Genomic DNA, 27,025 nt, shown 5'->3' with positions numbered 1-27,025 from the left:
ACTGTGTGTAGAGGGTACAGGTGCACTTTCAGCGTTGTCAGATAAGTGTACGGAGTCTTAATTAAAGGTAACATGACACGAGGTTACCCTAAGACTAAAATAAAGGGTAAGTGCATTAAAACAGCCTAATTGTACTGAATGTGTTTTAAAAACATAGCATTGAGCCAAACGTCAACAACTACTAAGACAATATAAAGCCAAAACGTGAAGTGAGAGGGCTCAGTTTGGGGTAAGAACTGATGAACAGCTGGTGAAGGTACACAGCGCACAGCTGGATTGGATTGGATAAAAACAGGCAGAGGGGTGGCTTTCTGTTTCTGAAATGAACACTCTAGAGCTGCCAGGGTCTTGCCAATGCTTAATGCAGTGAAGGATCTATGTTACTGCTGCTCCTTCGAACTGCATGCCCGGCAGCCAGACATTCCACTGGCACGCGTGTCATGCTCAGCCGCTGGGAGAACAAGCATGGACAGCTCCTGTTCAGCGGAACTGTTGATGCACAAGCGCGTGCACTGCTCCCGCGCCGCCTCCGCCCGTTCATGGCTTACTTCATGAAGGTGAACACAACTGTTTACCTAGAGCTCGCTAAAGGGTAATAGAGAGGTTTACACATGGATCTTCTCAATGAATACAGTTAACAACATTTCCAGGACATTGACTATATCGTGGTTGCTGCTCGTGTCCGCTTCCGCATTCCAGAAGGGTTTCCTTCACAGCTCCTGTTCAGACGGAAGTGTTGACACACAAGCGCGTGCACAGCTCCCTCTCCGCCTCCGCCCGCTAACGGCTTACTTTATGAAGGTGAGCACAACTGTTTGCCTAGAGCTTGCTAAAGGGTAATACAGAGGTTTACATGGTACTTCGCTATGCTTACAGTTATAAGCTTATAACATCATTTCCAGGACATTAACTATATCGTGGTTGCTGCTTGTGTCCGTTTCAGCATTCCAGAAGTGTTTGCAACTGACGCAGGGTAAACGCCTCCCTATGAGAGAAGCGCGTTATTCTAGGTCCATTCGAATGCTTTCTGAAGTGCCGCCTGTGGTGTTTATCCTGGCAGGTGTATAGCGCTGCTATGTCCACCCCGGTCTACTTGGAAAAGGGCCCCGCTTCCTCCGGGTGAACGTTTTACATTTCGCCCCAACAAAGCACTCAGCCCAATGATACATCACAAAATGACGTCCCAGCTTCAAATAAACCTTCGGAGGCTCAATCTTTTGCGCCAAGACAGCAATGTCTTGGAAGTTTCTTTCTGCTTCTTTGAGCAAGGGTCCATGACCACCTGCTCTTTCGCAAGACATTGCACACCTGAGCCAAGGCACACAGCAGTTCCACACAGGGCGGCACCTACTCCAAGCACTGACCCAACAAATTACCATTTTGTTGATTAGATGAGTGTGGAGCTGAAGATGTGGCCCCCTGTCTCTCCACAAAATGTCACCAAGGAGCAGGCTGGGCTCATGAAAGCGCACAAGACACAAGGGTACAGGATGTGGCCTCTCGCCTTTGGGTGAGCTACAAACACACACACACACACACACACCCACCTCTCAAACCTTCAAACTTGCATGACCACCCTCCTGGTATCATGCCCACTGCTGCCCTACGATCACCCACCTTGTCTACAGTAGGATGTTGTGCCACGCAAGTGCCATGCTAAGTCTCTGCATTCCCTTAGAGGACCGCGTGGGTGATGCACCCCTTACAATTCATGTTAAAACTAAAAAATGGCAAAAGGTACAAGCTGATTGTTGAATGGTCGCCTCTAACACAGCTTCACTTTAAGCAATGCAGTTCCAGTTTTCCAAGTGTGCTCTTCCAGTGTACATTAAAGATGAACAAATAGTGTTGTTGGCTCCAGGCACATATACCTGCAAAAACAGTTAAATGCCATCGATCATCTGCCCACTTGCATTATATCAAGCCAACGCCCCATAAAACCAACGCCAAAGATGAGCTTTGATGGTCGCACTTTGTGAATGGCCTTCATCTGAACATCTACATTGACGCTAGCACTGTGAGCCTTGGTAGAACTGAAAGCTCACCTATCGTGACATTGTCTCACTATCCTATCGCGACCTTGTCTCGCTCGCCTATCGTGACCGTGTCTCGCTCGCCTATCGTGACCTCGCCTTTGGACATGTTTGTGTATGACAAGTGACAAGTACCCCTTCGTCACACACCGTGAAATCTAGAGTTGATCCACCAAACCCGGCCAGCAATGCATGCCCACCTTAAAACCACACTATGCAAACCACCCTCACATTTAATACTGTTGCTGTTCAGAAAAGCACCTAGAAGCAATTCATTGATGTTGTGTGCGCCTTACAAACACCATTAACATGGGTATAACAGTGTTCTGGCCCACTAATCACACATCGTGAGAAGCTAGAGTTGCCCTAACCCTCCCTGTCTGCAATGAATGCAGCACAACATCCCACAGGGGACACCTCTCTCACACGTACCACTGGTGCTGCTCTCGACAGCACCTAGAACAATGTAATTAACAGTGTGCGCTTTACAATCCAAATGAGTATACCAGGCGTTATGGCGCTGAGTGTACTAATTAATGAATGCAGTCCAGGACTCTGTGCTCGACCTCATGGTGACTGTGTGGGGATATCGGGGTGGGTAGACTCAGCCTTTCATCCTTCTGTAGTTCGATAAAATGAGTACGATTTCGTCGGGTAACAGACATATAGATGCACTTCCTGCTCTGAAGAACGCACGCTGTCTGCAGTGTGGCAAGTCCTCCGAGCAATTACACACCTGGGTCCAATAAGGGAGGGGTGGTGCTGGAGGGTATGCCGACCCTTGACCCTCCACAAATCCTACACCGAGAAGCACATCTGTGAACACTCCTGCACATGCAGCTCGTTTCGGCCGAACCTGGACCAATAAATCGACCCTGGACTCTCTGAGGAATGCCACTCTGTCCGGTGACCCTGCTAGCACGGCATGGATTGCAGAGCGTGCCCACGTTGGGCAACGTGCAGGCGCATCACGCAATGTGGTACACGTGCAAAGGGAGACTATTGGTATGTGCCAAGGGAAGCTGCCCTAAGCACTTTACAGCGCCTGCCAAGAGTCGTCGTCTCGTTCCTGGTGACATTTCATGCTCCAGCCATCGTGGTGCCATTGATTATTTGTTCTGCCCGGTAATTATGTTCGGTATTGCTTCCTTAATTAAGAGAACTCTGCAAGTGAGGTAGCAATAGCAATAGCATGCACGGTGGGCTGGTTTTATAGGCTGCCACCAGCAATCACTTAGAGGCATGGAGCGTGATAAAACACAGAAACACGAAAACAATGGCCCCAAAAGTTGTTATTTTAGGATTTAAATCTTGGCAAGCATGTTTCGAACTGCTAATAACAATGAGTGATGCAAAGGTAAATACCGCAGACAAGTTACGATACCTTGGATGCAGACGAGCAGGGACAGCCCGTTGCTTCTTTTCGTCCTCATCACTGCAGGCTGCGCCTCTGTCCTGCGGGAACCAGGTGTGGATGCGCGCTGGTGTAGCTTCAGGTCTGTGATTATAAAGTCAGCCTTGAGCCCTCGGCGGCGGTCTGAAGGGACCGCTGGTGACCGCTCAGCTGCGGCAGTGTCGGCAGCGTGTCTCTGCTCCTGCAGCCAGGGAGGGTCAGGCAGCCGGCGTCGGGTTACAACAGGAACACCAGCGGCCGGCGCTTCCTCCCCTCGGCAGGCAGCTCCGCTCGCACCTCCCCCTGCCCCCCACCCTGCTCCCCTTGCTCACTTCTGACACACCTTTACTCTTCGGCTCTCGCTGTACCTCGTGCAGGAAGGCGTGGCAGCAAACTCTGAAAATACATCCAGCTACATGCTACCTAGTTAATATGGACCTCTACACCGCAGTGAGGGGAGGGTGGTGTAATCACGCAGCGGGGGGCAGGGGCGATCAGCAGCGTTATAACACGAGGGCAAATCACTCCAACGACAAAATGCAGCCGGTCTGGCGTTACAGCGAATAAAATAGCACTCCGTGAAATCATTGTAAATATTTGTGTAAACACAAACATGCAAAAAATAACTGTTTACCGTCTTTTCTAGCTCGTGAAATCTAGTGCCACGGTAATTAACTAGTTCCATCTTCAGGTGTGCAATTATTCTTTAACTAGTGTCCTCTTTAGTAAGGTTCTTAAAATAGCATGTAAGTACCAGGCACCTTCTATTTGTTTGCATGCAGCAGTATATAATCAGTTCCCTCAGAGCTTTTAACTTTGTCTTTTGCCAGTCGATGACTTCATGGCTAGTGCCAGGGTGTACAATTTCTACCACGGCTAGTGTCAATGTGGATGGTTATAAAATGGCAACTCTCAGATTTTAAGGTTTTGACAATGACTAATGCCACCTTAATATGAATTGTGTCACTGTATAAAAATGTCAGGTCAATAGCTAATTTAAAGTCCTGTCAGTGGTGTCAGGTTGTAGGTTTTCCCAAGGGCTAGTGTCCGCGTGTAACATTCTGGTGCCGATCACGATCCGGCAAAAACCGGGTACGAACCGTCGGACGGAGCACAATCTCCGCCCGACGCGTACCCGGTCGTCAATTTTTACAAACAAGGAATTACGATTCGCACGGGTACACCATTACCGTACGAATCGTAAAAAAGCCCGACCGAACAAAAAAACACCTACCAATGCGATCCGGGAAAGCGCCGACCTGACGTCGGGACGCTCGCAGCCAGCCATTCACGACCCAGGAATCACGATTCGCACCGACGTCACCCCGCACAGTGAATATTTTGCGGCAGCCAAAAACTGCCGGGAAATCAGGACGACGCGAACAAGGACCACCAGTACGCGACGGACAGACGACGACGCGAACAAGGAGGACCAGTACGTGACGGACACACAGGACGACGCCACCAAGGAGGACCCGTACGCGACAGGACGACGCGATCAAGGAGGACCCGTACGCGACAGGACGACGCGAGCAAGGAGTACCAGTACGCGACGGACAGACATGGACCCGAACCTACGAGTCATCCCTGCCCTCATAGCAGTCCACCTCCTCTACAGGTTACGACGCAGACGCCGCAGAAGGTCAGAATAACTAAGGGAGGGGGGAAAGTGGGGTGGGGTGGGGGTGGCAGGACCAGGGCAGGCCACAAAACAACCACATAAGTCACACACCACACATGGCCTGGACATACCTGACTCCCATGCCCTGGTCACCACGAGGGGGTGGGGGCGTGTCCTGATAAGCCAGCGACCGCCACAACGGAAGTCCGTCACCACGCGAACCGGCAACACAACCAGACAGGTACGTCCCGTACCCACGCCTGAAGAGCGTGGGTACGAGTCGGACCACGCCCACACACGTCACCCCAACAATGGCGGGACGGATCGCACCCACGTGGCAAAGGCCTGGGTACGGGCCGCACAAACATCACATAGCGTGGGGACGGATATGTACGGACCCTACCCCCACCCCGTATGCAAGGAGCGTACCCCCCACCCCAACAGTGAAAGTACGACCCGTACCCCACCCGCGTATGCATGGAGCGTACCCCCCAGCCCAACAGTGTAAGTACGACCCGTACCCCCACCCGCGTATGCATGGAGCGTACCCCCCATGCCAACAGTGTAAGTACGACCCGTACCCTCACCCGCGTATGCAAGGAGCGTACCCCCCAGCCCAACAGTGTAAGTACGACCCGTACCCCCACCTGCGTATGCATGGAGCGTACCCCCCACCCCAACAGTGTAAGTACGACCCGTACCCCCACCCGCGTATGCATGGAGCGTACCCCCCATGCCAACAGTGTAAGTACGACCCGTACCCCCACCCGCGTATGCATGGAGCGTACCCCCCAGCCCAACAGTGTAAGTACGACCCGTACCCCCACCCGCGTATGCATGGAGCGTACCCCCCATGCCAACAGTGTAAGTACGACTCGAACCCTCACCCGCGTATGCAAGGAGCGTACCCCCCAGCCCAACAGTGTAAGTACGACCCGTACCCCCACCCGCGTATGCATGGAGCGTACCCCCCACCCCAACAGTGTAAGTACGACCCGTACCCCCACCCGCGTATGCATGGAGCGTACCCCCCATGCCAACAGTGTAAGTACGACCCGTACCCCCACCCGCGTATGCATGGAGCGTACCCCCCAGCCCAACAGTGTAAGTACGACCCGTACCCCCACCCGCGGACGTACGGAGCGTACCCCCACCCCCACCAGTGTAAGTACGACTCCTACCCCCACCCGCGGACTCACGGACCGTACCCCCACCCCAACAGTGTAAGTACGACCCGTACCCCCACCCGCGTATGCAAGGAGCGTACCCCCCAGCCCAACAGTGTAAGTACGACCCGTACCCCCACCCGCGTATGCAAGGAGCGTACCCCCCAGCCCAACAGTGTAAGTACGACCCGTACCCCCACCCGCGTATGCAAGGAGCGTACCCCCACCCCCACCAGTGTAAGTACGACCCGTACCCCCACCCGCGTATGCAAGGAGCGTACCCCCCAGCCCAACAGTGTAAGTACGACCCGTACCCCCACCCGCGTATGCAAGGAGCGTACCCCCCAGCCCAACAGTGTAAGTACGACCCGTACCCCCACCCGCGTATGCAAGGAGCGTACCCCCCAGCCCAACAGTGTAAGTACGACCCGTACCCCCACCCGCGGACGTACGGAGCGTACCCCCACCCCAACAGTGTAAGTACGACCCGTACCCCCACCCGCGTATGCAAGGAGCGTACCCCCCGGCCCAACAGTGTAAGTTCGACCCGTACCCTCACCCGCGTATGCATGGAGCGTACCCCCACCACACCAGTGTAAGTAGACTCGTACCCTCACCTCGAATGCATTGAGCGTACCCCCACCGTGTATGTTCCAAGCGTACATATCCTGAAATCGGAGGTGTGTGTGCAGAGTCCACCCAGCAGTGCCCTGAGACAGGAGGGGTGGATGCCTATCACTCCCAGCAGTGCCCTGAGACAGGAGGGGTGTGTGCAGAGTCCTCCCAGCAGTGCCCTGAGACAGGAGGGGTGGGTGCCTATCACTCCCAGCAGTGCCCTGAGACAGGAGGGGTGTGTGCAGAGTCCTCCCAGCAGTGCCCTGAGACAGGAGGGGTGGGTGTGGAGTCCTCCCAGCAGTGCCCTGAGACAGGAGGGGTGGGTGTGGAGTCCTCCCAGCAGTGCCCTGAGACAGGAGGGGTGGGTGCCTATCACTCCCAGCAGTGCCCCGAGACAGGAGGGGTGTGTGCAGAGTCCTCCCAGCAGTGCCCTGAGACAGGAGGGGTGTGTGCAGAGTCCTCCCAGCAGTGCCCTGAGACAGGAGGGGTGTGTGCAGAGTCCTCCCAGCAGTGCCCTGAGACAGGAGGGGTGGGTGTGGAGTCCTCCCAGCAGTGCCCTGAGACAGGAGGGGTGGGTGCAGAGTCCTCCCAGCAGTGCCCTGAGACAGGAGGGGTGGGTGCCTATCACTCCCAGCAGTGCCCTGAGACAGGAGGGGTGGGTGCAGAGTCCTCCCAGCAGTGCCCTGAGACAGGAGGGGTGGGTGCAGAGTCCTCCCAGCAGTGCCCTGAGACAGGAGGGGTGGGTGCCTATCACTCCCAGCAGTGCCCTGAGACAGGAGGGGTGTGTGCAGAGTCCTCCCAGCAGTGCCCTGAGACAGGAGGGGTGGGTGTGGAGTCCTCCCAGCAGTGCCCTGAGACAGGAGGGGTGGGTGCAGAGTCCTCCCAGCAGTGCCCTGAGACAGGAGGGGTGGGTGCCTATCACTCCCAGCAGTGCCCTGAGACAGGAGGGGTGGGTGCAGAGTCCTCCCAGCAGTGCCCTGAGACAGGAGGGGTGGGTGCAGAGTCCTCCCAGCAGTGCCCTGAGACAGGAGGGGTGGGTGCCTATCACTCCCAGCAGTGCCCTGAGACAGGAGGGGTGTGTGCAGAGTCCTCCCAGCAGTGCCCTGAGACAGGAGGGGTGGGTGTGGAGTCCTCCCAGCTGTGCCCTGAGACAGGAGGGGTGTGTGCAGAGTCCTCCCAGCAGTGCCCTGAGACAGGAGGGGTGGGTGCCTATCACTAACAGCAGTGCCCTGAGACAGGAGGGGTGTAACACATGTGTGTGAGGCCAGAATTATCCACATGCATACTGGCTACAAGGGAACATGTCCCCATGAACTCATGTCAACAGACTCCACACACAAGTACAGTGATCACCAAGGATGCCACGATTGTTGCAGGTGGAGACATGGCCCTGCATGCATGGCCAAAGTAGAAGGGCTCCGTCACACACACAGCTCATGTAGACACAGCTCTGCGCTAAACATTGGGAACACCCTGCAGGGAAGAAAGCTGGGTACACAGAGGAAGGAATACACCCTGGGACAAGTGCACCATGCAGTAACTGCTTACATGAACAAAGAAAGTTAGCCAACACCTTGTGATGGCACACAGATCACAGGGTCCCACCAATGAGCAGTACACTACTACATATCCCACACACCCAAACCCTTACACACCACCCAAAACCATGTAGCAGCCCCACCAACACCAATACCAGCATAGCAGTAGTGTGATAATGAAAACAAAATTAAGCTTTATTCAGCATGAGCACAATGTCCGTGGATCGCAGGCAGTTCAATCTTCACAAAGCCCATAGGGCAGTCAATGATTCTCAGCTGGATGGGGGACACAGTGGGATGCGTGTCCCCTACCTTGCCTGCACAGTCAAATGGCATCGTCTTCCACACTGGTGAGGGCATCAGGGGGGGGGGGAAGCAACAGGCACCGCAGGGACATCAGGGCAAAGGGGCGGCGTTGTGGGTGCAGGGATGGAGGACTCCACCACAGGGGGTGGGTCAGTGCCAAAGGCGGAGGCCAGGATGGCACTACACACCTTTGCAAGGTCCTCCAGGGAGTCCCCTGCACCCGAAGGGACCTCAGGCCCCAAGGAGGGGGGGGGGTCAGAGGGATGGGTCGCAGCGCCACCGGGAGAGGGTGGAGACAGGGGGGGGAGACTCAACCACCCTGACCGGGGACCTCCTTGACCGCTTGCGTGGTGGTGTAACTGTGGGGCTCAGGGACAGAGCGGCCATGAAGGAGTCCTTGGGGGAGATGTGGCCAGGAGAGCTGAGGGGAGGGGATTTGGAGGGAGTGGACTGGGTGGAATGCGGACTCCCACTATGGCTGCGTGTCACACGTTTGCCCCCCGACCCAGTGGGTGTGCCTACCTCACTCTGTGTGTGCGTGTCAGGAGGAGGGCGGTGGACCTTCCCTGCTGGTGTGGTGCCCGTGTCCGTTGATGTGGGTGCATGCCGACGTCTGGGTGTACGTGGGACAGGCATGGGAGTGGGAAGTGTGGATGGGGCAGGGGTAGGTGGGGGGAGGTCGCGCTGCAGGAGACCCACTGCTGCAGTCAGTGTGGAGTCTATGGACCTCAGCAAGTTGCGTTGGTCAGCCTGCGATGAATGAATGCCCTCCAAGAAAGCCTCGATGTTGGTGAGGGTTTTGCCGTGGGCATGGAGGACATTAAGGATCGCAGCCTGACCAACCTGCAGTTGCCGCTGGATGTCCACAGACTCTGCATTGGCGGCAGCAGTGGAGACAGGGGCAGGGGGTGCGGTGCCTGGCAGGAAGGAGACATGCTGTGACCGGGCACGCTGGGAAGGGACACGAGCAAGTGGGAGGCGGCTGGTGGAAACTGAGGGGGCGGTGCGAGGTGTTGTTCCGCTGTCAGCTGCTGGTGCAGCCTCCGCCCACTCGGAGACATCCTCCTCGGACCTGTCAGCTTCGTAGTCTGATGTGCCAGTCGACAGGTCCTCGGCCACACTCTCCTCCGCCTCTGTCCCACTCGATGTGCCAGACCCGATGTCACGGCTGGCACTGGTGCTCGGTCCCTCCGCCTGGTCTGTGTCCATGTCTCCCTCTGTGTCCCCCGACGATGCTGTGGGCAGGGTGGAGAGACAGAAATTAATCAGACACCTGTACACATCTGTCACATGAGTCCAATCTACATAGGTAACATTGCATGGCCTGAAAAGGAAGATCCCTAACATCTACTGAACAGGGTACCGATGTAGGGCATGAAACACACAGTTGGTTGAGCCACCATGCAACTGAAATACCATGGAGAGCATGAGACAATAGCTAAACACAGGAAACGGAGTCTGACATAGCACCCAGGCCCTGGGGACAATCCAGCACTGCATCTGCACCACACAGCGTTGGCGAAAATACCGATGACCAGGGACCATATCCATGAACTTGAGACACATGCTGCATAGGTAATGCTGAAAACATGCACAACATGACTCGGTCACTGCACATTGCGTGTGTGTCTAGACACATCACACACTGCCCAGACCCAGCAAGTGGAAATCAGGAGTTAACACATAGGCATTGCCCGCCCCAACAAGACCCTACACGAGGCAAATTGTTGAGACACAGGTGGCACCAACATCTCATAGTCTGGGTGATACACACAGGGGCAGGCAAAAAGCAAGATTGGACGCCAAACAGCCAAGGTGCGCCTGTACAAATAATGAGGTACCAGTGCCCATCCTCAGATGAGTATAACAAGACACACAGGCACTGGCAACTGTGAGTATGAAGAAGGACAATCAGGTCAGGCTGCACAGTGGACACCTGTACAAAATAGCACGTCTATATACATGGTGACAGGGGACAATGGCACAGAGCACAACCTACGCTGTAGACACTGAGATTGGCCACGTTTATGATGACACATACACCACTGAGGAAAAGGTGCCCCAGGGGACAGTAGTGGGCACGCAACTACATGCTACTGAATGGTAATGACTGCAACACACGTCACCATCCCTGCACTATGTGTATCGCACACTCATGCACATCATGTCACAGGCCACTACATAGGACATGCGCGCTGTAAGGCATGACACATGAGAGACCAACTCCCATGTCTGGAGTCAGCATCAGTGCCAACTGACATGGAACCCACATGCAGTGAACTTGACAGTGCACAGGCAAGGTCCCACAACCTGTTACACACCACCCCCACACATGATGCTACAGTCATTGTTCTCGTGGACAAAGCGCCAGCCTACATTACCTTGTGAAGGAGTGACTACACACAGACCAGGGAACACATTGCAAGGAGGGGAAGGGTGGCAGGGGCACAGCGCTATACTGGGGCAAACAGGATCTGCACAGCACCTTTAAACCCTGCCAGTGAATTCATGCTACTGTGCCCTTACAAATGCCGGTGACACACAACAAACACACATGTACCTACCCCCTTCCGGCTGCTGCATCGCCTGTAAGCGCCTCTCCAGGTCTGGAAAGACCACCGGCAGCACACGCCTGTGGAGGTGGCTCAGACGGCGGCGGCCGCGGTTCTTGTGGCTCTCAGGTGAGTCCCCCAGCAGGAGCCGTGCAATCCTCCGCGTCCAGCACCGGATATCCTGCCAGCGTTCCCTCACCTAGGGCAGGCTCCACCTCCGACCATCCACACCCCTCACGGCACTGACGGCGGTCAGCCAGATCTGCTCCTTGGCAGTGGCGCCTACCTGTGAGGAGGAACAAGTGACACCACATCAATACACCAGCCACATGTCACAGAGAGACATATGGGTACAAATTAGCTGGTTACAACAAGGCATGTCATGCAGCCAACGCATTGCACCTTTGTCATAGGGACATCATCCCCTGGTGAGGGAAAAAGCAGTACGTGCCACAGTGGGTACACAGGTGGAATGATGGCAATGTCACAATCAATGATCAAGGCTCACACTGTGCATCACACCCACCCCTCCTGTCTCAGGGCACTGCTGTGAGTGATAGGCCCCCACCCCTCCTGTCTCAGGGCACTGCTGTGAGTGATAGTCCCCCACCCCTCCTGTCTCAGGGCACTGCTGGGAGGACTCTGCACACACCCCTCCTGTCTCATGGCACTGCTGTGAGTGATAGGCCCCCACCCCTCCTGTCTCAGGGCACTGCTGTGAGTGATAGGCCCCCACCCCTCCTGTCTCAGGGCACTGCTGTGAGTGATAGGCCCCCACCCCTCCTGTCTCAGGGCACTGCTGTGAGTGATAGTCCCCCACCCCTCCTGTCTCAGGGCACTGCTGGGAGGACTCTGCACACACCCCTCCTGTCTCAGGGCACTGCTGTGAGTGATAGTCCCCCACCCCTCCTGTCTCAGGGCACTGCTGGGAGGACTCTGCACACACCCCTCCTGTCTCAGGGCACTGCTGTGAGTGATAGGCCCCCACCCCTCCTGTCTCAGGGCACTGCTGTGAGTGATAGGCCCCCACCCCTCCTGTCTCAGGGCACTGCTGGGAGACATCAGGCACCCCCCCCTGGGACCCCCCCGACAGTACATGGCATGTGTGTTACACCTGGACGCAATGGCAGAAGTCACAGTCACAACATAGGGACAGTCTGTGGCAGTGGCCTATGCACTCACCTGATACCCTGGTCGCCCATACAGCATGGAGTACTGTGGGAGGATCACATCCAGCAGAGCCATGTTCTCCTCCAGGGTGAATGGCTGTGTCCTCTCCACAGCCCTTGACATGGTTCCAGGGAATCAGTAGCAGCAGCTGGGTCGACGAATGCAAAGATGTGCAGGCAAGTGCTCCCTCATGGGACCTGGCTGCCTTATATGTGCCCTTCTGCCCAGTCTCATGCACAGGAGTACAGAGTGATTGGTCACTCACATTTGCATCCTATGTTTCCACCAATCCCTTCAAACCTAGCAGTCTGTGGGTTCTCTATCGGTTTCATTCTCCTGCATGATGTCAGCCCCACAAACACATTGCAACAAAGTAGAAGAATTCCAACTGACTTCTGCTGTGCACCTTCCAGAACAATTTCGAAATTTGAACTTGGTCTCCATGACAACCAGCATGCATGTAGGCCTTAATACTTGTCCCCTATGTAATTTGGAGCATCACACACAGGTACGGTGCGTTTCGGGGCCCTAGGGCACCCCAAATGCATGGCAACGGCCCGTACATGCATGCCTACGCTCACTATCACTATGGGTCTGCACGCGTATGCGTACTCGTAGTGGTACGGGCCGTACACTCGCATGTACGCTCACTATCACTACGAGTACGCATACGCGTGCAGACCCATAGTGATAGTGAGCGTAGATGCGTGTGTACGGTCCGTACCACTACGGGTACGCATACGCGTGCAGACCCATAGTGATATTGAGCGTAGATGCGTGTGTACGGCCCTATCACTATGGGTCTGCACGCGTATGCGTACCCGTAGTGGTACGGACCGTACACTCGCATGTATGCTCACTATCACTACGAGTACGCATACGTGTGCAGACCCATAGTGATAGTGAGCGTAGATGCGTGTGTACGGTCCGTACCACTACGAGTACGCATACGCGTGCAGACCCATAGTGATAGTGAGCGTACATGCGAGTGTACGGTCCGTACCACTACGGGTACGCATACACGTGCAGACCCATAGTGATAGGGCCGTACACACGCATCTACGCTCACTATCACTATGGGTCTGCACGCGTATGCGTACCCGTAGTGGTACGGACCGTACACTCGCATGTACGCTCACTATCACTATGGGTCTGCACGCGTATGCGTACTTGTAGTGGTACGGACCGTACACACGCATCTACGCTCACTATCACTATGGGTCTGCACGCGTATGCGTACCCGTAGTGGTACGGACCGTACACTCGCATCTACGCTCACTATCACTACGAGTACGCATACGCGTGCAGACCCATAGTGATAGTGAGCGTAGATGCGTGTGTACGGTCCGTACCACTACGAGTACGCATACGCGTGCAGACCCATAGTGATAGTGAGCGTACATGCGAGTGTACGGTCCGTACCACTACGGGTACGCATACGCGTGCAGACCCATAGTGATAGTGAGCGTAGATGCGTGTGTACGGCCCTATCACTATGGGTCTGCACGCGTATGCGTACTCGTAGTGCTACGGACCGTACAAATGCCTGTACGCTCGCCATCACGATGGGTACACATACGGCAGCACTCCCACAGTGATTTGGGAACATGCACAGGCCCTCTCAGCAGCAGTACGGCGGTTTTTACACATCACTGTGGTGATAGGCGACACACAGGTAGGAATAGGGCGGACATACTTGTCCATGGATGGACATACTTGTCCAGGAATGGACATCAAGGCATCGTCTGTGCATTACTACATGTGTGGGGCACAGGTGTCACAGGCTGTGATGTGGAACATGCCTCCTGAGTGGAGAAGGCACCAGATGTATGATGAGATGTGTACAGGTGTACTGTGTGAGGGTGCAAAGTGTGCCAGGCATGCCCTTGACTCCTTTGACATGTGTGCATGTGGGACTGCGCACTTGGGGTGAGCGTCACTGGCATGGCACGGACACCAACACACGGAAGTGTCCCATGATGCCCGGTACAGGGGTCATGACACATGACTTGTCACTACCCACAGTGCACAATGTGACTATGTCATATATGTGTCCGGGATTTACATCAGGTTGATGTTGTAGCACCCTCAAAAGCTGCAGTCGTTGCAGCAACCAACATGTGGCTGTGTGTAGATTGTCATTGCACACTGTTCCGCACACCATGCCACATGTGTTATCGGATGTGAGGTGCACATGTATGCATGGGACACGGAGTAGCGTGACAAGGCCATGTCAGCATCCTCACAAGGAATGTGTGGTGAGTCATGACATGTGCACCTTCATGGCAAGGTGTGTGGGCTGGACTAGTGTAATGTCATGTGACCTGTGGCTCCAGTGTTCCGCTACCAGTCTCTGCAATCGGCATCCCACTTCTGCTGATGTGTGGGTGTATGTCACTCCTGTCTTGCGTCGGGCTGTGCACTTGCACTGGGACACAGCTATTTCCATGGCGTGGCATGGGGAGGTTCTCAATCACCGTGTGTAGCTGGGTCTTGGAAGGAGTGTCACCTTGCATCCATACGTGTCCTGGGCATGTAGCACATACCTGACTCCCTATGTAGCATGTGTGTATTGCCAGATTTACATGTGCTCAGTAGACATGAGTTGTTCTCGTAGTGCACTCACTCTTCCTTGTCACTTCCAAATTACTGCAGAGCGCCGCCTCTTGCCCGAAGAATTCCAGACTTGGCTACCATGCAGGAGAATGACAGGATCCGGCTCTACCGCTTCACCCAACCGTTGATTCTGGAGCTGACGGCGAGACTCGCACCACACCTGCAACCGCAGCACAGGTATCCTACGGCACTGACACCCCAGCTGAAGGTAATGGCTGCCCTACATTTTCTTGCCACGGGTACCTTCCAAAATACCATAGCTCATGTTGGTGGCATGTCCCAGAGCATGTTCAGCGGTGTGCTGCATGATTTCTTGGAGGCCATGTTGATTCACCTGGATGACTTCATCAAGTTCCCAACCCCTGAACAGATGACTGAGGTCAAGCGTGGATTCTATGCCCTGGGAGGGATGCCCCATGTCATTGGGTCCATAGATGGGACACATGTAGGTTTGGTACCACCACACGCACGGGAGGTGGCGTACCGCAATCGGAAGCACTACCACTCCATCAATGCCCTTGTGGTGTGTCTGTCCAATATGGTGATTTCACATGTCTGTGCTCGTTTCCCAGGGTCAGCACACGATGCCTACATCATGAGGCGTAGCGGGATGCCTGATATGATGATGCAGCTGCGCAATGAACGGGCATGTGTTGTTGGTGGGTACAGTCTGTCTGTCCTGTATTCTGTATAGCCGACCAGCACGACCGTTTCACCAGTTCTAACAATGTCCATGTGCTTCCCATGTAGGGGACGCTGGCTATCCCAACATGCCTTGGCTGCTGACACCTCTCCGCAACCCCATCACGCCGGCCCAACTCCGCTATAACACCGCCCATGGCCGGACAAGGCGAGTGATAGAGAGGACGTTTGGCATGCTGAAGAGCCGATTCCGGTGCCTCCACAAGACCGGCGGTGCACTCCCTTATGCCCCGGCGAAGGTCTGCAAGATCTTCATGGTCTGCTGCATGCTGCACAACATGGCAGTTGAAAGAGCTGTGCCACTCATCCTGAATCAACATGACGAGGACCATCCACCCGTGGAGGACGAAGGGCTTGGCAATGGGGCTAGTGATGTGGAGGATGTGGAGCCGCAAGAGGACATCCGGACTCGGCTCATACGCAACTTCTTTGCTTAGTGGTGAGTACCGGGGTCTGAGTGTGCACGCATTGGTCCCCGTGTGGCATGCGTTGTGATGTGTGTCTCCACCTGCATGTATGGCACGTGGGTCAGAGGTGTGTGTGGGTGTGTCACTGGAGTGATGGTGGCAGTGATGGTAGTATTTCCCCAGTCATAATTGTGACCTAGCATGTTGTCATCCATACATGTGCCGAGTAAATGCACATGCAAGTGGCTGTGATTTTTGTGGCTGACTTCTTGTGTGTCTCTCTTCCCCAGGTACCTGCGCATGCCGTTTGATGGTTGCATTGTTGTGGCACTGCTATTCCTCATGGACATGACATCGTGGGCTGACTCAGCGTTACAGGCACGGACACGTTTGGAAGTCTCCATGGGGTAAGGGATGCATCTGGGGTGTATTGGGTGTGGCAGTTGTTCACGATGTGTGCTCACTGCCCCGGTCGGGGTTTGGTTCCTCTGCAGACATGTGGCATCCCCATGGGACACGACATGCAGCTGGGTACACCTGAATAGATGGGCTGCCTGGTTGTCAGTCATCAGTGATGGGATAGTGGATTGTGATGATGGCATCAATGTGTGTGACACTGCCCTCGGACACATACGGTTAACATTGTCTTGACATGGCGTGGGACTTCCACATCAGCGGATCTATGGTGTATGTCAGGCTCTCCGTGTGCAGCTGTGGGTTTTAGCTGTTAGCCGACACTTGTGTGCCAGTTCCATGGCTATCACGCATTTGTGCTGCAGAAGGGGGGTGCCAGTGTTGGACCCACATGTTACTCCACATGATGTGTTCATGTGTACTTCAAGTTGCCTCTGCAATCCCAAAAACATGACTAATAAAGGTGTCCCTATGCCTCCAAGGTGCCTCTTCTCAGTCAATGCTGGTGTGTTGGCACGGTGCATCCTGCAAGTCTGGCATGGTATTCCCTGATTGTGGCTATGTGTCAATGTGTCGAGTGGCAAGATGCAAGCTGTGTGTGTGTGCTGAGACTGTGTATTGGGCATGATGTCCATGACTGTGTGGGTATTGTGACATGTGCCATCCCCATGCATCCAACGTTGTCCATGACCCCATTCTCTGCATCCACCGGACTCAAGCTTGCAGGACATGGTTCTGCCACCTGTCTACACATACCTGGGTGCCCCCCAGGACACTGGCCAGGATCCCTGACCTCTGCGCATGACTGTTGCTGTACTCAATGTGTCTGTCAGCACGGTTGTTCGGCCAACCCCTCAGCTGGTTCTGCCCATCACGGGTGTGTATGGTGCTCCATGTCTGTCTTGCCTAATAAACTGTGACCCATGTGTCCTGTGCCAGACTCAGGCCCCAGGGTGTGGATGGTTGAAGTGAACAGATGACTCAGGCATGTTTAGACTGTACAAGACACATGTTAGGTAATAATGCTACCAGCAGGCATCTACTCTTAATAGTGTGATTTATTATTGGGGGGGGGGGGACAAAGTGAGGGGCTTTCCGGGATTAGGGAATCCAAAGTTCAGTAGGGGAGTTGGTGTTCTTGCCATTGGAAATCCTCAGAGTCCATGCCACAGTCTTTGTCAACATTGGTCAGCCAGTGACCAGCAGGGCCATGTGGCAGAGAATGTCTCTTGATGCTGTGATGCTGTTGCTCCAGTGGGCCAGGTGCCAGGCCAGGTGTCCTGGGAGATGGTGATGTAGCAGCCACCCTCACGGTCCTTTCCGTGGACGACCCGGCTTCCTGCGGGGAACCTCAGCAGCAGGCCGTGACGACGTCTGGGATGCTCCGTCGGATGTTTCCTCCTCCTCCTCCTGATCCCTCCCTGTGGGTGGTGATGTTCTCCGCCTTCTGGCACAGGGAGGGTCGGCCATGGTGTCGGCCATCCGACGGAGTGTAGCGTGAATCCCCTGGAACGCCGTCACTTGCTCAGCCTGTCTGTCCTCCATCCTCCGTTGGTGTACCTGTAGACAGGCTATTAGCTCCGCATGTTGCTGGGCCTGCTGGACCTTGATCCCCTCGAGGACGGACACAACCTGGGCCATGCCCGTGGTGTCCTGCCGGTATGAGTCCAGGATGTTACGGACATGGGAAAATACCGGATCCCCAGCCAACTGGTCAGGCTCGCGCCTCCGCCGTCCTCCACTCCCACCACCCCTGCCCACTTGCGTCTGGCCTGCACTTGTGGGCACATCGGGTCTCCGGGACCCCTGAGGGGTGGCATTGGCGTTGTCGCCTGCCTCCTCCTGGGTGCCCGGGACACCGTGTCCCTCCTGGCGAGCCTGGCTGCATTGTGGTGTTGTGGCAGGGATCCTGGGTGTCTCCTGGGATGTGGCAGGAGTGGGGGTGGTGGTTGGCACGGTTGTACCTGACGCAGGTGCTGCAGGTGGTTGGACACCAGAGGGGCCAGGTCGGTCGGGGTCGTCCGCAGAGTGGTGAGAGTGGTCGCTGCCGGTGGGACCGGTCTCCTGCAGATCCGGGTCCTGTGAGTGTTCCCCCCCAGTGTTGGGGGGTGCAGCACGACGTTGACCTGTGTGTGAGAGAGAAAATGTTAATGTTGGTCCATGCAACATCCATGTTTCATCCGTTTCAAAGTTGGCACATTTCCTCTTGGAATTAGGATCTGTCTTGCATTCCACTCACAGTGCACTTGTGCATGGGTGTGTCCCTTGGGCACCAATTTGGCCCCTTTAACTATGTGTGGCACAGTCTTACTTGCTGCGTCAAGTGTGACTGCAGTCAGCAGTGGAGTGTGCAGGTGTGGCGAGCCATGCATTTGCGCCTTCCTTGTAGCACTGTACATGTGCACATGGAGTGGATCCACACACTTATATGATGCAGGTGGCTGTCCTTGTGCTCGTGTACAGGTTGTGACATGGCCCTGCGTTTTGCCATGATGAAGAGGGGGGGTTCTGGCACTGGCCACCCTTGTCTACATGCACGCAGTCCACCTGCTGACGAGCAGACATTCCCACACACCAAAGGACTGATTTGCTATCCCTGTGTCTCCCTCCTTCTCTGTCCCCCTCTCCCTCCCTCTCTGTCCCCCTCTCCCTCCCTCTCTGTCCCCCTCTCCCTCCCTCTCTGTCCCCCTCTCCCTCCCTCTGTGTGTCAGCCTCCTCCCTCTGTCCGTCTTCCTGTGTCTCCCTCCTTCTCTGTCCCCCTCTCCCTCCCTCTCTGTCCCCCTCTCCCTCCCTCTCTGTCCCCCTCTCCCTCCCTCTCTGTCCCCCTCTCCCTCCCTCTCTGTCCCCCTCTCCCTCCCTCTGTGTGTCAGCCTCCTCCCTCTGTCCGTCTTCCTGTGTCTCCCTCCCTCTCTGTCCCCCTCTCCCTCCCTCTCTGTCCCCCTCTCCCTCCCTCTGTGTGTCAGCCTCCTCCCTCCCTCCGTGTGTCAGCCTCCTCCCTCTGTCCGTCTCCCTCCCTCTCAGTCCCCCTCTCCCTCCCTCTGTGTCCCCCTCTCCCTCCCTCCGTGTGTCACCCTCTGTCACCTTGGCCCAGCTTCCTGGGCACACACTGTTAGCAGATCTTTGAGTGGCCCTTGGCCTGTCGATGTGAGTTTGTTTCTGATCTCCAGGCACCCATTTTGTCTGCTGTGTGTCTGTGCGCTGCTGCTGTGGTGGTGTGTGCTGCCACTCTTTCACAATGTTGGCTGTTCATTAGCTGCTGTCATGTGCAAAACAGTGCCTTCACCCCCATGTGTTGATGCAAGGCATCCGCCATTTGCTGGCAAGTCATTCCTGTGTTGGGACACAGTGTTTGTCTGGCTGTGACCTAGGCCATATGGGCAGAGGGCATTGTTGTCTGCTTTGGAGTCGCACTATGTGATTTTTGGTGCCCAGCCTCCCGCCATCCGGGTTACCGTGTCATGTGTTGTTGTCTTCTGTGGCCTGTGACTTGACATTGTCCAGCTGGGTGCATGGGGCATGGTGGCAGCATTGGCATGTGCCTGCTCATGGAGTGTGGTTGAGTCATGCGATGGCTTGTGGTGGTTGCGTGCCTGTTAGTAATTTTGGTTGTGGTTGCAGTTCCCCCCATGTGAGGTGCGTTGTTTGTGTACTCACCCGGGTCTCGGAGTCCTTCTACTCCTTCAACTGCCTCCACCGGCAGTATGGCCATCACCCTCTCCTCCCAGGGATGGTACTGTACGGCTCTGCGGGAGGGCCCTCCTCCGGTGGCGTTGGCCTGGTCGTGTTCCTCCTGCCTCTTGGCTCTGACCCTCCTCCGCAGATCGTACCACCTGTTCTGGCAATCCTGCTTGGTCCTCCTGGTGTCCGCAACGGCATTCACAGCATCGACGATGGTCTGCCACATGGCTGTTTTGGCTGCCTGGCTGGTGCTTCTGACCAATGTTCCAAAGATCTGTGGCTCGACTCTGAGGATTTGATCAACAAGGACCTCCAACTCTCGGTGACTGAACTTTGGATTCTTGGTAGTGGGCATGGTGAGGGGTGTGGGTGGGGATGGTGTGGGGGGTGTGTGGATGTTGGGGGGGGGTGTGGATGGTTGTGTGTGTGTGTGAATGTGATGAGAGGGTGTTTGTGAGGGTGGTCGTGTGAAGGTGTGCAAGTGTAAGGTGTGGTGTAGCTTGTAGTCTGGTTCTGTGGTGTCTGGCAGCAGTGAGTCTGTTGCAAAGGCTCATGGTTTGTGTGTGTGGGCCCTTTTTATTGGTCCATGGGTGGGTGTGGCAGTGTTTGAATTTTGGGTGGGTGTGTTATAAGGAGTGGTGGTGTATTGGGCCTCTGTTTGTTTTTGGCAGTTGCAGGTCAGAGATTGTGTTATTTTAGTGGTTGTTGGCCATGTTTAGTGGCTGTGTGCCTTTCGAATGGTGTATTCTTGTGTTGTTTTGTTTTTTCCTGGTTGTGTACGTGCGTTTTGAGCGTGTGTACGGTGTGTACATGGGCCATTTGGTTGTACGATTATGTCCTTGTGTGTGGCTTTGTACGACTCGTACATGCGGTTGTGATGTTGGGGCATGGGGTGCGCTCCGTACTTAGGAGGTTGTGTTGGGGGTGCGCCAGGAACTACTGGGGTGTACATGGACGGTGGTACGACACGTACAGGGGTGGGGGGGTGTACATTGACGGTGGTACGACACGTACAGGGGTGGGGGGGTGTACATTGACGGTGGTACGACACGTACAGGGGTGGGGGGGTGTACATTGACGGTGGTACGACACGTACTGGGGTGGGGGTACGACTGGAACGTACTGGGGTGTAGGTTCACGGTGGTACGACACGTACTGGGGTGGGGGTACGACTGGAACGTACTGGGGTGTACATAGACGGTGGTACGACACGTACAGGGGTGGGGGGGTGTACATTGACGGTGGTACGACACGTACTGGGGTGGGGGGGTGTACATTGACGTTGGTACGACACGTACTGGGGTGGGGGTACGACTGGAACGTACTGGGGTGTAGGTACACGGGGGGTATGACACGTACTGGGGTGGGGGTGGGGCTCGATCGTACTGGGGTGTACATAGACGGTGGTACGACACGTACAGGGGTGGGGGGGTGTACATTGACGGTGGTACGACACGTACAGGGGTGGCGGGTGTACATTGACGGTGGTACGACACGTACTGGGGTGGGGGTACGACTGGAACGTACTGGGGTGTAGGTACACGGGGGGTATGACACGTACTGGGGTGGGGGTGGGGCTCGAACGTACTGGGGTGTAGGTACACGGGGGGTACGACACGTACTGGGGTGGGGGTGCGACTGGAACGTACTGGGGTGTACATTGACGTTGGTACGACACGTACTGGGGTGGGGGTACGACTGGAACGTACTGGGGTGTACATAGACGGTGGTACGACACGTACAGGGGTGGGGGGGTGTACATTGACGGTGGTACGACACGTACTGGGGTGGGGGGGTGTACATTGACGTTGGTACGACACGTACTGGGGTGGGGGTACGACTGGAACGTACTGGGGTGTAGGTACACGGGGGTATGACACGTACTGGGGTGGGGGTGGGGCTCGAACGTACTGGGGTGTACATAGACGGTGGTACGACACGTACAGGGGTGGGGGGGTGTACATTGACGGTGGTACGACACATACAGGGGTGGGGGGGTGTACATTGACGGTGGTACGACACGTACTGGGGTGGGGGTACGACTGGAACGTACTGGGGTGTAGGTACACGGGGGGTATGACACGTACTGGGGTGGGGGTGTGGCTCGAACGTACTGGGGTGTAGGTACACGGGGGGTACGACACGTACTGGGGTGGGGGTACGACTGGAACGTACTGGGGTGTAGGTACACGGGGGGTATGACACGTACTGGGGTGGGGGTGGGGCTCGAACGTACTGGGGTGTAGGTACACGGGGGGTACGACACGTACTGGGGTGGGGGTACGACTGGAACATACTGGGGTGTAGGTACACGGGGGGTATGACACGTACGGGGTGGGGGTGTGGCTCGAACGTACTGGGGTGTAGGTACACGGGGGGTACGACACGTACAGGGGTGGGGGGGTGTACATTGACGGTGGTACGACACGTACAGGGGTGGGGGGGTGTACATTGACGGTGGTACGACACGTACAGGGGTGGGGGGGTGTACATTGACGGTGGTACGACACGTACTGGGGTGGGGGTACGACTGGAACGTACTGGGGTGTAGGTACACGGGGGGTATGACACGTACTGGGGTGGGGGTGTGGCTCGAACGTACTGGGGTGTAGGTACACGGGGGGTACGACACGTACTGGGGTGGGGGTACGACTGGAACGTACTGGGGTGTAGGTACACGGGGGGTATGACACGTACTGGGGTGGGGGTGGGGCTCGAACGTACTGGGGTGTAGGTACACGGGGGGTATGACACGTACTGGGGTGGGGGTAGGACTCGAACGTACTGGGGTGTAGGTTCACGGTGGTACAACACGTCCAGGGGTGGGGGTATGACTGGAACGTACTGGGGTGTAGGTACACGGGGGGTATGACACGTACTGGGGTGGGGGTGGGGCTCGAACGTACTGGGGTGTAGGTTCACGGTGGTACGACACGTACTGGGGTGGGGGTACGACTGGAACGTACTGGGGTGTACATAGACGGTGGTACGACACGTACAGGGGTGGGGGGGTGTACATTGACGGTGGTACGACACGTACTGGGGTGGGGGTACGACTGGAACGTACTGGTGTGTACCTAGACGGGTGGGGGTATACATATACGGGGGGTACGTGTCGGACGTACGGGGGCTGGGGGGAGTGTTGGGCGCGTATGCGGGCACATGTCTCCATGGTTGCTATAGGTGTTCGGTGCGGACGGTGTTTTTTCCATACGGTTGTACGCTCGGACGCACGGGATGGATCGTGATTCCTCGGTCGGACTTGGATTTTTACGTTTGTAAGGTAAATCGTCCGAGGACGTGTCGGACACATTTTCCGACCCGAGGACGTGTGGGGAATGATTCCCAGTGCGGTTCGTATGGACTTTTTACCATGCGAATCGTGATTGCCAGTTCGTACGGCACTTGTACGATTCGTACGGTAAAAAGACCCGATACGAGTCGTACGGGGACATTTTTTACCGGATCGTGATCGGCACCTCTGACTATGCTAGTGTCAGCTAATGAGGATCTAATGATGACCACGGTCTCTATATAGGGTTATAACAAGGGGTAACTCCAGAGTTTAAGAAATTAACTATGGCTCGTGTCAGTGTGTAAGGTTTTTTCAGTAACTTGTTTAGGAAGCTGGCACTGTATGTACTTTGCCAAAATGAGGTATAGTGTGCACAGAGTCCAGGGAGTCCCCAGAGATATAGCAGAGGCTAAATTAGGTAAGTATTAACAGCTGTCTTTGGGGTAGTGTAGGCGAGCAGTTAGGCTTATCCCGAGGGTGTGTTAAGCATTTATTGTACTCACTCAATCAAGGACTGATACACACACTCAGTGACAGAATCCAGATCAATTAGGTAAGTATAAAAAAGGAATGCTTATGTTTTATTTTAGAGTCAATCAGGACTTGGCACAGGTAAGTAACATATACATTAAAAATGCAAGACTGTTCAAGGTAATGCAGTTGTACTTGAAATTACTATTGTTTCAGGTTGGTAAATGCTTTGAAAACAGTTTAAATTACACAGTAATTACTTTTCGTGACTTTTGGATTACTTTGGATTGCTTTGAGTACTGAGGGTGGTATACCTAGATACCATACCTTAGGATCTCTAAATACATAGGGGCAGATTTATGTTAGACTTGCGCCACTTTTACTCCGCCATTGCATCACTTTTGTGATGCAGCGGCAGCGTAAACCCTGCGCCACGTTGCGCCCCATTTACATCGTGACGCATCTATGAAGATGCGTCACAGTGTAAAGCCCTGCGCCACATCAAACCTGCGTCAGGTTTAATGTATGCAGGGTGGGCGTTCCATCGAAAAAAGCCTCGGAAAAGTGACGCAGTAAAATCTACAAGATTTCACTCAGTCACTTTTCCGACGCTGCTGCGTCAAAACCTTGCGCCTGCTTGAAGCAGGCGTAAGGCATGACGCAGCATGTTAGGTATGGGCAGCCTCTAAACATTGCTGGAGTTGCGTCGTGCTTGCGACACGACTCCAGCAATGCGCCGCCCTTACGCCATCAGATGGGTCACGCATCTGTTTATCCTTGCGCCACGATGCGCTGCATTGTAAGTGTGGCGCATCTGTGGTGGCGCAAGGGTAAACTTGCATGACGCATCTTTCCAGGCGCATCCCTGCTGATTTGCAGGGATGTGCCAGGAAACATAAATCTGCCCCAAGGTAAGTAAGACTTTTTATACTTTGCAATAGTATTCTCTTTTCTTTATACAACACAGTCCAACACACACATTTTTCAGGCCCAAAATCTCTTACTATGGCAAAAACGTGTTAGCAGTTTCTCTGGTAAGTTACTGTAGCCATGGCCTGTGATGCTGAAGCCTACTATGGGAGGGTCCAATCAAATAGTGGGATGTTCCAAAACACCTGTAAGGTACACTTCCAATCAGGATCTGAGAGATGAAGTTGCAGAGGACCCCCATACCACTGTGGTAACTGGCTAACTATCTTTGATCTTTCACCACCCTTTCAACATTGGTTTAAGGACAGAGAGGTTGATCCCACCTTCTCCTTTTTTAGGGGGTCCTACCTCCTGTGCCACACCCCAGGAAAGAGGTGATAATGTGATACTTTAAACAGGGAAAAGGGGTTCTGTAATCAGTGAGACAGACAGAGAGACATTCGTTTTAAGCAGGATAGTAGGAAGAAGAACTGAAATGGACTCTCTGTGATGCAGAATGGCACTCTGTCACAGAGGCACAATATGACTCACTAGTGTGAGGTGAAGCATCACTGCAACAAGCCCCAAGAAAACCTGGAAAGTTGCTCAAGAACTGAGCACGCGTAGCACTCCAATTAACAGGAAAGCTGAATCGTAGTTGCCAAACGAGAAGGGAAAATCCGAAGTCAGGTCAAAAACAGGTTCGACTAACCCTAATCACAGAAAAATACCAAGATCAAGGTAAAAAAACAGTGCCAGAGTCAAAATACCAAGAGCTGTTCAAGAATAAATGCAGGGGTCAGTGCAAGAACGCGGGAGAAGGAAGACAGAGTGGTCAAAACGGGGAAAAACAACAAAGCTGTGTGAACAGAATCACTGGTGCTAAATGTAGTCCCAAGTGCGGGAGTCAACAAACCCGATCCTGCCAGACATGGTATTCTTCCATCATACCTTTAGAGGGCTCCAACTCGAAAGTCGGCTACCAGTCCTCAGTTGGCTGGGGCAGCATGTTTCAGACCCTACCATGGAAGCTGTTTTCCTCCATAACTGTAGACTCCACTGTCCTGTTCTAAATCTCTTTCATGTGATCTGTTTCCAAACTCTTTTTTGTGGTGTTTTACCCTGAAACTTGACAAGTCTCTTCACCCAAATGGGGAACATCACTTCACTAGCAGCAGGAAAGCCCCCTGGTTCACCGAAAAACTCAAAATCTCCAAGAAAACCTGCCGCACCCTCGAGAAAGCCTGGCGCCACGAACAGACTACTGATAACATGACAGCCCTCAAGAACGCCACCCGCAAACACCACCAACTGATCCGCACCACCAAAAGGACCGCATTCAAAGAGCGCCTGGACAACAACTCCCACAACAGCAAGGTACTCTTCAGCATCGTCAAAGAGCTCTCCAGCCCCAGCGCCTGCAACAACGACATCACACCCATGAGCAAGATCGCCGACATACACAACAGCTTCGGCGCACAGACCACGAACCCTATCTCCGATCAGGCACCCCCCACCACCACCCTTCGCTCCTGGACCACGGTCAGCACCGAAGACATCACCCGCACGATGAACACCATCCACTCCGGCTCCCCTACTGACCCCTGCCCACACCACATCTACAACAAAGCCGACTCCATCATCGCACCCCAACTCCGGGACATCATCAACAGCTCCTTCGCAGCTTCCACCTTCCCGGAGAGCTGGAAACACGCCGAGCTCAGCGCCCTCCTGAAGAAACCCACCGCGGACCCCACGGACCTCAAGAACTTTCGCCCCATCTCGCTCTTCCCTTTTCCGGCCAAAGTAATCGAGAAGACCGTCAACAAGCAACTCTCCGCCTTCCTCGAGACCAATGGATTCCTCGACCCCTCGCAGTCCGGTTTCCGAGCTAACCACAGCACCGAGACTGCCCTCATAGCTGCCACCGACGACATCAGGTCCCTGCTCGACAAAGGGGAAACAGCTGCCCTCATCCTCCTGGACCTCTCAGCAGCCTTCGACACCGTTTGCCACCGCACCCTAGTACAGCGCCTCAGCAACATTGGAATCCAAGGCAAGGCCTTGGAGTGGATCATCTCGTTCCTCGCCGGCAGAACACAGAGAGTCCGCCTCCCCCCGTTCCGCTCCACGGCCACC

At 54.9% G+C, this 27,025-nt stretch overlaps 1 protein-coding gene across 1 annotated transcript in view; it reads right to left on the bottom strand.

Moving 5' to 3' along the window:
• ITGA2 (integrin subunit alpha 2) overlaps nt 1–3,727 on the bottom strand; it is a 596,388-nt gene extending 592,661 nt beyond the window's left edge. The window contains exon 1 of the mRNA XM_085631250.1: nt 3,418–3,727. Within this exon, the coding sequence (XP_085487376.1) occupies nt 3,418–3,466 (49 nt within the window). The 5' untranslated portion in view covers nt 3,467–3,727. The remainder of the gene's footprint in view (nt 1–3,417) is intronic.
• Between the last annotated feature and the right edge of the window lie 23,298 nt (nt 3,728–27,025).

The sequence above is a fragment of the Triturus cristatus genome, chromosome 2_1 (assembly GCF_964204655.1).
Source record: "Triturus cristatus chromosome 2_1, aTriCri1.1, whole genome shotgun sequence".
Classification (NCBI taxonomy): Eukaryota; Metazoa; Chordata; class Amphibia; order Caudata; family Salamandridae; genus Triturus; species Triturus cristatus.
This window is presented reverse-complemented; position numbering and strand designations above follow the sequence as displayed.